The 15,850-nt window shown below is 40.5% G+C and overlaps 1 protein-coding gene across 3 annotated transcripts in view; it reads right to left on the bottom strand.

Moving 5' to 3' along the window:
• LOC144003743 (copine-8) overlaps window positions 1-15,850 on the bottom strand; it is a 61,445-nt gene that overhangs the window by 30,159 nt on the left and 15,436 nt on the right. For all 3 annotated transcript variants that reach the window (XR_013279056.1, XM_077500285.1, XM_077500284.1), the window contains exons 2-6: window positions 13,899-13,939; window positions 13,276-13,322; window positions 8,916-9,019; window positions 6,788-6,827; window positions 2,726-2,802 (exon numbers count right to left, since the gene is read on the bottom strand). Coding sequence is in view for 2 of the 3 variants with exons in the window: in XM_077500285.1 (XP_077356411.1) it covers window positions 2,726-2,802; window positions 6,788-6,827; window positions 8,916-9,019; window positions 13,276-13,322; window positions 13,899-13,939 (309 nt within the window). In the remaining variant the exon portion in view is untranslated. The remainder of the gene's footprint in view (window positions 1-2,725; window positions 2,803-6,787; window positions 6,828-8,915; window positions 9,020-13,275; window positions 13,323-13,898; window positions 13,940-15,850) is intronic.

Here is a 15,850-nt window from a genome sequence, read left to right as displayed (position 1 = left end):
TCAGGGTCTGGCCTGAGACAGGTAATTATGTTTTGGGCTGCACAAGCACAAGCCTCTACACCGATGCAGTAGATTTACACTTGCACACTCACATGCATTGTATCATCCAATGCTGATTTTAATGCTGATATATGTGTTGATATTGCCTGTAGATTCTTGAAAGTGTGTCTTATTTGGCTGTTTTACATTTACGTTGCACTTGGTTTGCTTGAAACCCTGACTGAGCTGTGAACAATACAGGAACCACCCGGTCCGTTCTGTTCTATGCTAGCCAACTGAGCCTGGCAGCTACCAAATATATGTATAACATACTAGTGTGCTCTTCCTGGTGAAATTACATCTCTGGACCAACTAGGTAGTTCGACTTTACTTGACATTTGTTGAAATGAACATAAATGAAAATAATGCTACTGACACACTGAATAATCAAAAGACAGCAGCAATAAGCACATTATACCGAGTAGGAACGTGAACAAAATGCAAATTTCCGGGGCAGTGTTTCAAGAGGCATTGACAACAACATGAGTGCTCTCATGCAAATTTCAGCAAACAATGAGTCAGGATGACACATTGGAGCTTATCAGACGTGAAGAGTCAAAAAGGAGCCCTCGGGATATCTATTAGCTTTGCGTTCAAGGCATCCAAACTGCCGCATACGGCTTTGTGTAACCACAATAAACAAGAATTGAACGGTAAATAACTTGTACAACTTTTGACTGAAATGCCAAAAGTGGTTCTGCGGCGGTTACATTTGTCAACTCACGTGCACGTCCACGGGGTTGAGTGAACAATGAAATTAGCCGCAATTAGCCCTCATTAAAATTGTTGAAGATGCCCCCTGATGTGTCGAGTAGCAGGTGTGTGCATGACAAGTCCCAAAACACACGCACATACAGAAAAATAATTAACAGACATTGACATTGTTTGTCATGCTCAAATCAAATGTGGCATAGAAAAAAAACACGGACAGCATCTCCAGTCTGTAGGCCACCTGCATGACTTGATTCATCTAATTCTGGACATGTCAATCATTTCAATTGCTCACTCAAGTGCTTAATCAGCCATTGTTTCATGCTAAATTTTGCAAGTAACTCATAATATGGCATTTATTATCAACGTATATTATCTTCTATATGTAGATAATAATACAGCAACAAACGGACGTGTCGGAGGTGTCCAGATTTTAGGATTGTGTCATCTTGAATGTCACTTATCAGCTTGTTTCAACTTTTAAAGTGGATATAATGAAGACACGCACACACGTCTACACAGGTTGCCAGGTTTTGACAACATTTACTGAAGGGATGCTAACTGCAGCACCTTTTACGTCTGCGGGCTTGTCACAGCTTTAAATGAACAAGGATTAAAAAGAAAAAAAAGACAGGCTGGAAGATTGGAAAGAGATGAGGAAGATGTAAGATAAAAATACGTAAAGATGTCATCATCAATTTATAGCAAAACAAACACATTATCCATGATCATACATATACATTTGCTTTAATACAATGTAGCATAGTCTAAGCATCGTGGTTGCAAAGTAGTTTAGTTTAGGCACTATACAGGGAATTGGTTCAAAAGTTTATGGAGACCGCAAGGACTTAAAATACAGAAGTGTGAACAGAAACACTCGAGCCTTTCATTTTGTTTTGTTTGCTCTGCTGCTTATTTATTTATTTTACTTGTTCCCTCTCAAGTCATTCAAAATTAATTAAGAGGTTGCTGGTCTTTGTTTTCATCACGCAGCAATTCCAAATATGAGATTTCAATGCTGCATTCGAGGATGGACGGAAGTCGGATATATCCGAGTTGTTTTTTCCCCATTTCCGACCTGAAAGCGTTTGAGGCGAAAGTAAACAACCAAAATGGCGGATAGTGATAAATTGTTTTATTATTTTGTTTCCTAAAACAAACTTACTTTCTCGTAATTTTGGCTTCATTTATTGTTTTTATTTCATAAGCATTCCATACAGTTCCGTCGTTGATTTAATGCAGGGCGATAGTGGCATACTGTCACGTACGTTGCGTTACATGGAGTTATGTTGAATATTTATGAATGACGAAAGCTATCTAGCTTTATACTCGAGCAAATTGTGTTTAACCATTCACTGTCTGTGTTTCCGGATAATCGCCATTGTAGAGTAACGTCACTTGTAATCAGTCGGTGAAGTCGGGTCCTTTTATTTTATGATTTCGTAAGTGGAATTTCCGAGTTCAAGGGGGTGTTCCTGGTTTGAACTCTGAAAAGTCCGACTTCTGACCATCAAATGCAGCCTTACATATACTACTAGTGCATGCAAAAAAAAACAAAAAACAAAAACGTGTAGCTGCATGATAACGGAAAACACCCGCTTGAGGGTGTTTATTCCTCACAACCACACAATAATCACACAGACACTATTTCCCCTATTTTCTTAATTGTCTATAAATCTCTGGCCCCATAGGGCAAAAACTGACATTCTATCATTGCATGTGGTTGCAATTAATGTCACACTTCCACCAGACACACCCACTATAGGTGTATTACAGGAATTGGGTACATAAGCTATTTTATGTTAAATGTAATCACTTAATACATATGTAGTAGTTCTTGATACATTACCAATAATTATTTGAATACAGACTAGAATTAAAGCCCAATTGGCGGTGCACTTTGCACCATTAAGCAGTTTGTTTGACTGTTATTTCAGTACTGGCACATTGACACGTCTGAGGTGGACTGACTCACCCAAGAGGCTTTTCTAAGCGGCTGCCCAAAGACCCGACTGCCTCGCCCAGTGTACAGTAGGCCTGGCCCAGAAAGTCCTGCGGAGTTAATGACAGAGGAGAAGCAATTTAAAAAATGAATTTGCTCCGTATTCAAGGCTAAAAAGCATGAAAGAAATGAAAAGGGTCGCCGCCAGACCGTTTCCGTGGCCCCTTTACATTCCCTATTGGGAGATAATATTGGCAAGAAGATTGAGTCTTCCTCCCGCTAGCCCTCACAGCTGCCCCACTCGGCTCCCCTGCCACTTTCCCGCTAAATTAAATTCCATTTTCACAGCGCACGTAATAAGACTTTGCATTGAAAGAGACAGAAATGCAGGAGGAGGGCATGTAACCCAAACACGGAAGGCCTCACACGTCAATGAATTTGTAAGGGAGCTACTTCAGAAAAACATGGCATTTCCACACGTCTTACCAGGGAACAGACACGATGGGAACATTTGTCAGGATCAGCCAGCATCTCTGATACCACACCAGAGAGGCACTAACACCATTGATCCTTTTTGCATCCTTTTTTATAAGCTGCCACAACATGAGCTGCCTCTCTTTTATGACACGGTTTAATATCAACTTAATCTGCTTCAGGTTGTGATCTTTTTTTTTTTTTTTTTTTCTTTCATATGATGGTACCAATATGCTGTTGTTAAGATATTACAGCGGAACTAGAATACATTTTGCCATTACTTCATTATTTTGTCATCAACAAGATCATACAGATGATTGTATTTTCATTTCTGCAACAACGGCTGCTGTCTGTATGAGGTCCATAGCAAATGTGTCTTACGTGTAACTAACAGATCCATTTTACATTAAATTTTACATTAAATGGCCTCATTAAAGGAAAAACTATTATGGCGACTAAGATAATGAAGTTGTGTGGGTGCAGCTCCATTCGGTACAAAAAGTTCAATGTGATGGTTTGAAGCGACAGAAGAGGAGTGTGGGTGTTCGCTTGACTGTCATTTAACATTTACTAACTGGAAGAATAATGGCGCTAATTAAATGCTGAAATCATCAACATTAAATACCACCAAAAAGCTTGCCTGTATTGTCGCTACAATTGATTAATTATCAATTATATATGGAGAATTTTACTTACTGAAGTTACTTAGAGGTTTGTGTGTTCTTGAAGTACAGTTGTCAATTCTTCAATGTTTTATGAACGGTAATCCCGGGGCAAATTTGCAGTTATACTATTCAGGAATTCACACATCTGTGGTTATTTTTTGGAACCAATCATCCATGATGATGAATGAGGTGAGTTTTAAAATTTGTTGTTAAAGTCGTTTTGGGCAGAAAATTGACGATCGACCTAAAGTAACAGTGGCTTTGGGAACAAATAGGATAACATTGGTGGGATGAAAAGTGCAGGTGGTGGTATGCATGGTGAGCAGAGGGCGAAGTTAGGGTGGAGTCTTGATTGGGAGTGTTTTACAGATAAAACCTGCACCAATCAAGTCATCTGTGGGAGTAGAAGAGGACCAATGAAGCAGGGAAGGGAGTACAGTTCACAGTGGCAATGTGTTTTGGGATGATAGTTTGTGCGATATTTATGGTTTGCACTATTACTAGAGACGATCAACATTTTCAGTTACTAACGTTTTCACGTTCATTCGTGCTCATATCATACAAAAATGTGATGAAAATCAACGTGCTGACAAAATAGTCTAATTTTCAACTGTTTCAACAAGTGTGTGCACTCTACATCTCACTCCATATTTCACCATCGTTCTCACCTGGCCCCAGGTGTGCCTGCAGCCTACACCTTTCATGTTAAAACACTTCTAATGGATCGGCTTTGTGGTTCCCCCCACCCCAGTTGGAGACTTGCAACATCTTAGGAGGATGCTTGGATAGTATGCCGCCCCCTCCGTCGTGCCTGTCTCTTCTTGTACGGAATTATTGATTTTGAGATGATGTGATGGCAAGGTGGGAGGAGTGGCAAGACAGATTGAAGGAGTGAAATGGGAAAAGGAGAAACAGAAAGACATTGATAGAGGAACGAGACAAAACGGATATAAATGTGACAGAAAGCCACAATGGGAAAGAAATGATGGCTTGGAATTTGATTTTCTGTCATTACCCCTGTGTTATGAGAAGTATTACAATGATCTGTCACTGCAAATTAGGTTTAGCTGGAGTTAGCAGTTAGTAGAAGGTGAAAGTGTGGGGCCAGAATAGTTATTTTCCAGATAGTAATAACAATAAAATGGCATTAATGAGGATAGAGTATCAAGGATCACACTAAGTATATGTAACAATAATTAAGTAAATTTGCAATCTTGGTTTACAACACGTCATTTTGAGATGATTTTCATGTGACAGATGCATTAACACTCTGCTATGCAAATCCATCTCTATTGTATGCCCACGTCAACCTTTGAAAATATAAAAGCAATGATTGCCTCAGGAATTTGCATTTTGTGGACCGTAAATAAATGAACAAATGATGTCGTTGTCATCCTCTCCACTCACTACAGCTTAATGGCGCTAAATGAGGAAAACACTTTTGCACCCCCTTGGTGCAACCCCGCTTTCTGATAATTTAATCTTTCTCACAACGTACTATACTGCTGTGTTCTTGCCGCAAATATGTGTGGCAAATCAGGCGCAAATAAATCCATTACCATGTGTGGCAAATCCTGTCAAACTTTGCGGGTTTGTTTGCGTTGGTATATCATCAGAGCAATATCCTTAGTGAATAGGACGTTAACAGGGAGCAAGGTGCGGGTGCAGTTTTTGGTGCTATCAGTGGACGCAGCGCATTCTTAGCAGATTTGGCCCTCAGTGTAATGACCAGATTACTGCTGTGTGGCTAAAGTGTTACTAATGTGAGTTATTAGCAAGAGCAGCACATCACAAAAACACTCCAAATCCCACCCTCCTCCTACACACAACAAGAAAGGAGAAAGACTGGATGTGCTGGTTTCTGTGGATCTCATCTATCCTTCCCTCCTTCCTCTCTTTAGTTTTTCCTCTGGTCTCTTGAGATAACTTTAAATTGTTGGAATTTAGAGGTTTCTGGGGTTGGCGTAAGACTCTGATTTTGTAACCATGTGGAAGGCAGGAAGTGTTTGGTCGGTGCTGGATTTTACTTTGATTTATCTTTATTTTCTTTTTATCTTTTCTGACTTTTTCTCTGGTTTCCTGACCGTCTGAACCTCACGACTCTGGCGAGACTCTGAAGTACCTGGTTAAGGTGTAAGGGTAATGGGATTTTTATAAGGTTTTAGGTGAATTAATGAGTATAAATTTACACGTATTTGCACGCACGCACACACACGGACGCGCATACGCGCACATACGCGCACCCACATGCACGCACACAAACACCTAAAAAAAAAAAAAAAAAAAGAGAGAGCAATGATAAGACGTTGAATCAGTAAGACTACCGAATGAACAATTCTGAGCTCTCTCTTAGAAAAAAAAACCTGTTTCTGTGGATCTCATCTATCCTTCCCTCCTTCCTCTCTTTAGTTTTTCCTCTGGTCTCTTGAGATAACTTTAAATTGTTGGAATTTAGAGGTTTCTGGGGTTGGCGTAAGACTCTGATTTTGTAACCATGTGGAAGGCAGGAAGTGTTTGGTCGGTGCTGGATTTTACTTTGATTTATCTTTATTTTCTTTTTATCTTTTCTGACTTTTTCTCTGGTTTCCTGACCGTCTGAACCTCACGACTCTGGCGAGACTCTGAAGTATACGGCTAAGGTGAAGGATAATGAGATTTTTATTAGGTTTTAGGTGAATTAATGAGTATAAATTTACACGTATTTGCACGCACGCACACACACGGATGCGCATACGCGCACATACGCGTACCCACACGCACGCACACAAACAACTAAAAAAAAAAAAAAAAAAAAAAAAAAAGAGAGAGAGCAATGATAAGACGTTGAATCAGTAAGACTACCGAATGAACAATTCTGAGCTGAGAAAAAGAAAAAAAAAAAAAAAGAAATAAAAAAAGAGAAAGGAGAAAGAGAGAAGCAGCAGTCGGAACGGGCGGGACAAGTTGGGGTACTCACGTGCTTCGACAGGTTGGCACTCTTGGAGTCGACGTCGTACCTATACAGAGGAGAGAGCGCGAGGGCTTCAGTGTATGAGAATGTGATGAGGGGTGACAAGAGCTCAGCTGGAAACACAACGGGGGGATTGCAGACGGATAACTGGGCCAAACCGTTTGTCACCAGTAATCGCACCAGAAGCGGCGGGGATGCACTTTGCGGCGTCGCGGTCATCCCCCACCTAAACTGACACTAAATGGATTCATTGGTTGTCACATAAGATTGTGACGGTATCTATATTCTGTGCAGTAGGGACCTGCTTGAATGTCTGACCAAATGATTATTTGCGTATTATCCATACCATACCTCATACTCCAAAATTCTACAGCGTGCTTCCTCACACAATACCTGCCCAGAAGAAAATATGCTCGGAAATAGCTGGGAGAAGAGCAGAAGCTGCTCGAAAGAATTGGAGACAATCAAACAGGCAATTCGCTCGACAGTCGGGGATCATTTCACAGCCATCACTTAAAGTGGATCGCCATTTCTTGGGTAATATTTAGACGGGGGGAATGAGGGTGGATTCACAAGAACATTCAGGGTGATGAGTATATAATGTGTCATGTAATTAGGATTTGGGATACTAAGCAGGGCTTCCATGTTTCACCCAGAGCCTGCTCTCAAGATAATTCTGCAGGAATTGACCAATTTATCATTATAGCAGGAAAGCAAACAGAATTTAATTGGGAGGGGAGTACGTAAAAAACAAATGAACTCATGTTAAATAATTATGTTTTCTTTTTTTTTTCAAAAATGGTGATAATGCAATAATTACATAACTTTAATTAGATATTACAAAAATACTGATAAGGAATAGTTACATTAAAAATGTCTATTAAAAGATGTACAAACAACATACATACTGTTGTAAGGAGGTGACAAAAATATGTACGGAATTTAGTCGTCTTTAAGACTTGTTGAATATTCTATTCGAAAGAGATGTCTGAGGCTATAACTCAAATGCATGTCTACTTTTATATCACACCCACCATGCTTAGGACATGGTTGCTATGGTTACCCTTGTTACACTGCGCATGTAGTCAGAAACATGACACACGGGTACGTGGGAATACTTAACACACGGACACAATAAAAAAAAAAAAAAGGGTCTTCCCTCGAGCAACCAAGTGTGACAGCCAAGGTTAGCAGACGGATGGAAGTACGTATACAAATGGGCCGACAAAAAAAAAAAAAAAAAAAAGAAAAGAAAAGAAAAAGAAAAAAGAAAAAGCCCCTGGAACACGTTAATTTAATTCCATTACATGTTGCTACCTGAATTGCGCCAGGGCAAGAAGCAAAGATTGCGCCAATCAATACAACCCTAACCGAAGATTTGTTCCCAACTGCTCCTCTCCGCTGTGATTACGGCCAACATAAGATGAGCAGGTTGCACAGTGGAGTGCTATCAGATCGATCCTTGTAATCGGAAAGATGAAAGCTACAAATAACGGTCTTTTACCACAGAAAATAGTCATTACCTTGAGCGCTGAGATGATATTTTCAACACTCTTACTGAGCAGGCAAAAACCCAAAGGCAGATTTTCAATAAACTCTGAGCAAAGTATAACTTACAAATCCCAGTGGGTTTATCTGCACGTCTCCTTGCCTCATAGATTACAATATAATTAGTCTGTGTCTAATAAAATAAAGCCGTCCAAATGCTCTTCTAATTCAATGAGGAATGCAATTGGAGACGGGGGGAAAAGGAGCACCTGCGGGCAAAGTTTGCTGAATTCATTTTACCAAAGTCCAACTGTCTCACAGATAGCAGTGTATGACTCATGCAAAGACGCGCACATGAAAAGGTAAGACGTCGCCATGGAGTTTTGTCTCTATTCATACACTGCCAGACTGATGTAGACATGGAACGTCAGCAATAGTGAAAGCCCCGAGGACACGGGATAAATAAGACAACAACACGATGATGGTGTCTGTGAAAAGAAAATCAATCTTCTTCTTGTATGTTTCTTTGAACCCATACCTGGGGAAATAAGTGAACTCCGGCTCAAAAAGCCTTGAGACTTGATTTAAATGACAGCTAATGAATTGGGAGCAAAATATATGCACACACAAAATGGTGCTCACTTACAAGTCAAATCGAAGGTTCTGGCGCTCTTCAAAGAAGTAGTCCAAAATGAATTTCCGCACAAAGTCTGGATTGAGCGAGTTGTCGATCACCTCGGTCCTCCCAAACTGAAAATCAAAGGAAACGGGGGCACATGCATAATACACCTCAAATCTAGCTACTTCACGCTAATAACAGACTTGAGATAAGTGCTTCTAACAGTCCATTAATGAGAGTGGCAGTGGTTTGTGCAGGAAAGTGGCTGCTGAGACTACGAAGCGTTAAAGTCATCAATGCAGAGCAGCTGACAGCTCATGTCAATGAGGGTCAGGCAGGCTCTGCTTTGGCATTTAGCGTAGCCTATTAACAACGCGTGCAGGCGATGGGACTACTCTCAGCGATGAAGAACCGCAAATTATTACGCTGAGAGATTTACCCCCTCATTTCCATTTAGGAATTTGAATACTTATTGTGGCGCAGTTAGCCACATGTTCACAGACGTGTCTCACATCTTGTGTTGTAAACAAAACAAAACAAAACAAACAGATGCTAAAATGGCCTGTTATTCTGTGTTATCACAGCAACTGTTGAGAATTCAGCATGTAGAGTGGGAGTGGCTTGTTTTGTAACATCTGAACATGCAAAAGCAAAAGATCTAACCCCCCAAAATAACAATTTAAAGGGATAGTTCGGCTTTTTTTTTACATGAATCTCTATTTCATCCTCACCTCCAGTGTGTGCGATCAGCACTGACTTACCCCTGATTGTGTTCTGTGACACGAGTTCTGGTCCGGTGTTGGACGAGAGGAAAATAGTCCAGCAAGCTGGCTGGGGTCACGGAAATAAAGCGTTTTTCTTTGAAAAACAATTTGTGTTCCAAAGAGTGTTACATTTGCATCACAATACTCTTTTCTGACGCCATTACTTCCAGCCACTACTTTTCTGTTCGTTCGTATCATTGCGCGTCGCCCTGTAGACAGCTAATCGACACGCTGCAGACAGCTGATCCTTCCGCCTTCGAAAAGACAAAACTTGTAGATTAATGCGCGTCTATCAGCTGCATGCGGGCGCCGCGCAGTGATACGAACGGATAGAAAAGTAGTGCCTGGTGGTAATGGCGTCTGACTTTTTTTCAGAAAAGGAGTTTAATGATGCAAATGTATCACTCTTTTGAACACAAATTGTTTTTAGAAGAAAAACGCTTTATTTCAGCGACCCCAGCCAGCTTGCTGGACTATTTTCCTCTCGTCCAACACCGGACCAGAACTCGTGTCACAGAACGCTGTCAGGGGTAAGTCAGTGCTAATCGCATACACTGGAGGTGAGGATGAAATAGAGATTCATGTCAAAAAAGCCGAACTCTCTCTTTAAGCATTGCCTATTTAACTCATTCACTCCCAGGCATTTTCACTGAAGCAACCCCCTTCAATCCCGGCTGCTTTTAGTGGATTTTGACTGAATTGCAAGGCCCACAGAATATTGTGTTCTATTGCTATAAAAACATGGAAGTACCAAAAGCAAGATTAGAGTCTCTTCTTTCATCAGGAAAAAAAACATTATTTCTACCGGTTTCAGTTTTGCAGCAATTAGCATTAGAATATAGCTAAGTTTCATCATTATTCAAAAATCAGTGGAGAAAAACATGGCCCTGGTTGAGCTCTTATATTCTGCTGCCACCTACTAGCCGTTTTTGAAATAACTACCATTTCTTCAACCGTTCTTTGCAAGTTGAGAGGCTTCAGGAAAGACTTCTGTATGCTGAAGCATGGGAAAAAAACAACAAAAAAAACGAACAAAAAAACCCCAAAAACGTATAAATACTTCTTTGGGAGCATGGTAATATTTAAAATAGAACATATTTATACGTTTTTTGGGAGCAAATGAGTTAATTACAGGCAGAACATTTAACTTTGTTACATTACTTTGTCCGTTAGTATTTGTTAAAGGAACACTTTACTTATTGATCCATTTTTAGCAGCAAAAAGTTGCTACTTTTTCAATAATTAATTTGGTGACGTGATTATTTTTTATGTACATTTAATAACTTTTAAACCATTGTTAAAATGAATCGAACGCCGGCATGTTTGTTACACGTGACTAAATAACCCGGATGTTTACGTCACTAGTGTGTAAACGCTACACTATGGAAGCACTATGCAACGCAGCCGTGCATCTCGCGTCAAACCCGGAAGGATTAAACCTTATCGCTTCGAGCCAACACGACAAAATAACTCTACCGAAGGAAAGTCTGCCTTGGATGTGAAAGTTGTGGCGCCAGATGGTCTTTTCGGGCACAAAATAAACTTTGACGAACGAGTGAATCAGGCGGGGGGTGAGTGGTGTTCGTGCGGGAGCTGCACATGAATGGACAATCCGCAAATGAATGTGTGCTGTCTGGAAATGAAAAAACTCGAGGATCGGTTCCTTGCGGACAATCTCAACTGCATCCTGGAACATCAGACATTCAACATGGCAATACTAAATAGACATTCTCAGGATAGCTTTGGTTGCGATGAAAGATGTGAAGAAGAAAAGTCTTGGAGGAGCAAATATCCAACAGGTAATGTGACACACAGTACGAGCAATGCAAAACGTGTGGAACTGACGAAATATTTCAGGAAAAAGAAAAAATAGTAAAATTAAATGTATCGTCGTTACAGCACCCAACCTCCCCTAGCTGTTTTTTTTTTTCTTTTTTTGCGGAGCGTCCCACTGCGGTCAGGCCAGCCGCCACTCGAAAAGACGAAGTCAAGCCAGCCGCCCCAACGATTGTTAATACTGTGCATTACGGTAACGTGCCGACGTGCCCCTGCGTTGGCCACCTTCAAATGAATTATGAAATAAAACAGTCCGTGCAGTATAATAACGAATGCCCCCCCACCCCCGAAACATGCCTACCTTTCGCTTTACATTTGCTTCGCTTCTCCGAGATCTTTCAGTGGCCGTAGTAAGACCTCGATTTGTGCCGGCTGTTGTGAGAGTGAGCTCCGTGTTGCTAGCAGAAGTAGCCGCCAGAGATCCTCCATCGGCTTGATTATTTCCCACGTCTGGTTCTTTAAAGATACTCGGTACTGCGTTGGGCTTTAGTATTAGGCGTGTGGCGTACCCCATCTCAAATTGTAACATATTTTGTATGTAAGTCCTCATGCCTGAAATGTTCGCTGCGCGCACGCCTGCTTGTCCTTCTACTCATGTCGGTTTTTTTTTTTTTTTTTTTTTTTTTTTAGGGGGTCTCGCGGGTTTTTCCTTGCCGACGCCTTGCAAAATTTTGCAATACACAAAGGCATAAGTGACAGTTTGTGTCCTCCCCGTTGTTATGTCTGCGTGAACTACTGTTCGCCAAGCGAGTATACACACTAGTGACGTCACCACTCGGGGGCGTTGCAACACGGAAGTACTTCTATGTTGAAGAAAAGTTAAATAAATCAATATAAGGGTGTATTCTTCAGCTCTTATGCATTTTTCGTAGCTAAACTAACTATTTACTGCCGATCAAGCCATACATGTAAAATTAAAGGAGCCTTCCTTTAACTTTACCACAGAGAGAAACATCTGAAAGAATTAAGTCGACTTTTGTTTTTGCCGATTATTTTGGGGTGTTTGAATGTCATAATAGTTTGTTTTATGGTGATGTGTTAAAAAAAAAAAAAAAAAAATTTGGAAAAAAAAAAATCAGCTGATTTTTGTTCATTTTAAAATGGTCAATATTGGCTATCATATCAGTCATATCATATTAAGTTTCCTATTTTCAAGAGGAAAAAAAAAGAAAAAAGAATGAAATCTCAGCGCCGAGGCGGCATGGTCATGAGAACAAAGTTAATTTAATAATAATGAGAAACAAAAATATTTTTACCAGAGAAAGTTACTTTTTATGATGTCAAAGTCAAAAATTTAAGTTCAACTTTATTTTTGTTAATTTTATACTGTATGCTTTTATTTTCAAAAATTCCGGAGGTGGAAAAACCCCCCACACCTTTTCTTCGTTAAAAAGGCCCAAAACTAAATTGAAGAAGAGTAATTGGTTTATTATGTTTGCTTTACTGGCGCACCGTTTAATGTTATTGTACACTTCTTAAAATGATACAACAAAAAGATTGTGTGTTTTTTATATGTATATTATTGGATATTAGCCCAGATGATATTCATCAGAAAAAGCTATTTTTGATGGAGAGTAAGGGTTTGCTCAGTCATTGTGATATGTTTGGACTTCTATTTTTGCAAGTAGTTTCTGTCTCTTTACATGTGGCTCTTTCTTGGTTTCTTCAAGTAAGTCAGGTTAGTACAAAGCATTTTTTTGTAAACAGACAACTTTTGTTTTGGGTGTAATGACTTGAGTGCATCTGGACCTTATACAAAATGCACACAATGCAAGATAAACACCCACCTCTCTCCATTCCTTGTTGCCCATGCCTTGTGTGTAGAGGACGCAAACTGAAAAAAAACACACGGGAGAGACACACGACATCAACATCATTAAAGATTGAATGTGTGTTGATGAGCTGCTATAAGAAAAATAGATTCCTACAACTTCACTAAAAAGAAAACATCAAAGGCTAATAGTGTACATTTATACATAATGCGACAATCACACATGCACGTAATTCTCCTCTTCAAACGGGGAACAACATCGTTTCAGGGCATTAGGACATTTCCTGGAAGTAATTATCTAAAAGGTAAAATAATAGCTCTCACTCTTTGATGTCATTTCAGATAAGTGCGTATTATTTTATGTATGAAAATATTTGTGGAAAAAATAGACGAGGAGGGATATTTGTTTGAAGTTGGTGTGCATGTATGTTCCTCCCACTCGCCACCATTATGTTCATCATTGTCATCCTCATCCCCTGTGCACATCACTGTCAGCGTCATCACCTTGTCATCCGTATCCCATGTCGCCGCCAATGCCGACATGCTTTGAACGCGATTGTGTGATGTTTTTGTGCATTCCGTCCCGCGCTACGTTGCCCTGTTTCACATCTTCACAAACCAAAAAGCACGTGATCTTACTTGGGTCCGATTTGGAGAACGTGTCTCTGTCCAGCAGGTTTCTGTGGAGATGAAAACAAGACGAATGATTCAGTTCGCGCCGGCTTGTGCCACTGACGGGATTTTAACACATGGACTATTTATGCATTCTGCTCACCATGCGACATTACCATAACTCACTGTTGTTTACAGCACCCCTGTGAAACTTCCAATCCGAGGTGTGAGGAATACTTTGTGAGCCGCGCTATTGGCAAATATATTAGTTTGTTTGCACTTGCTGGTGAAGTAAGTGGACAAAAAACATTTGCAATCAATGATCCCCGATAGATGCAACCGGGAATAAGAAGCTGGAATTACAAAGCAGGGGAAGACAAGATGGCTCGGTAAATGTAACTGACTGGTATGAATGTGGCATATGAGATGAAATCATTATTTCTAATTTGAGAATCGAGAGATGTGTGATGGCGGTGGTACTTCATTTACTGAGAAGAAACCTCAAGCATGCTGCTCAGTGGGGTCACTCGATTGTTAATGAGGTTAAATCAGTGCAGCGCGGAAAAGGCTTTGATGAGAACTGATATCTTTATCTAACGGATATTTCAGATCTCCGCCATGTTGTATCTGTCAAGGCTCATTGACATAAGCCCCTTTCAGCTCTGTTTTTTTTTACCCCTCCAGTTTCTTTCGTGTGCTGATGCAGGATGGGTGAGCTTTAAGCCTAGTCGCAAATTTGCCAGCTTCTGACATACTATCAGAGGCGTAACAGGGTCCCAAATGCCATCTGCGTGGAAGCGGCTGCCACCAGAGTGTGAAGTAGCACCCAAGACTGTCCATGCTCCTTCGCGTTGAAAGCACTGCTTGCTATTTTTAAATATGACGTCTCTAATTATCTGAATGTGCGAACGTAGCGAGTTCTGTCTGAAAGGCACAGGCAAATCAATACATTTTATGGCTCCAGAAAAGGAATGTCAGATCAGATTCAATCCATATGATGGTGAGGTCAGAAAAAAATTGAAGATTTGGGGGTAAACATAGCTTTTATAGTCCAATAGCTGCTTATCATCAATCGTGGCAGGAAAAGCTGGTAAACTCAACAAATCTAACAATTTGGTGACAGTTTCCCAGGCAAAGTCTAGGGACGAGTTAAAATTCACATTCTCCCCTGCAGAGCATATTTAAGGCTCCACGGTGTACGAGTGGCTGCTGCTTCAAAGTACATCAGACATGGTGGCACTCCAAATGGGCTCCTGGGCTCCCCCTGTCAGCGTGCGTGCGTGCGTGTGTGTGCGTGCGTGTCAGACACGTTTTCAGGATTTCCACTTCAGAGGATAACGTGAATGATTCATAGCTCTCTCACTCTGTTTTTCGCTCTCATTCCTTCCCTGTTTTTTCTCCCAAGGCAGGGGGGCAGAAAACTAAAAGCTGCCATCCGATTCAGACAGGTCTGCAGGGGTAAAAGGTGCCCAACTCAAATAGTTCTAGGATTCCACCCCCTGCCCCTTTTTTCCCCCCTGCCATTTCACACTAGTAATTAAGTGTTAATTAAGGGGGGGGGATGGGGCACTATTGGTGATTTATGTGGAATTTCAGATTTAAACTTCCTGATTGTTCTACAACAGTCTATTTATCACGTTTTTTTCTTGGTCAACAAACATCAGCCCGCTTTACAATCATGTTCAAATGTCAAATGTTAAAATATTCTGCATGAATACACGACATTGCCCTTTTCAAACACTCACTTATACAGTCTGCAAAAAGATCAAAACTACGCATGAAGTGCAGCATGTGATGATGAATTGGACATGAAAAATATCATTTAGCACAGACCAATAGATATACGGATTACATTTATTCGTTTGCTCACAAATGATGCTGTGGAAAGTCTCATCAGTCAACAAGTATTTGTTTTGCAGGAAAAACCTCAGTTTTTCAGTCATGCAGTCTCCCAATAAGGCAGCAAACTGGTTTGACGT

Source organism: Festucalex cinctus, chromosome 16 (assembly GCF_051991245.1).
Source record: "Festucalex cinctus isolate MCC-2025b chromosome 16, RoL_Fcin_1.0, whole genome shotgun sequence".
Lineage (NCBI taxonomy): Eukaryota > Metazoa > Chordata > Actinopteri > Syngnathiformes > Syngnathidae > Festucalex > Festucalex cinctus.
This window is presented reverse-complemented; position numbering and strand designations above follow the sequence as displayed.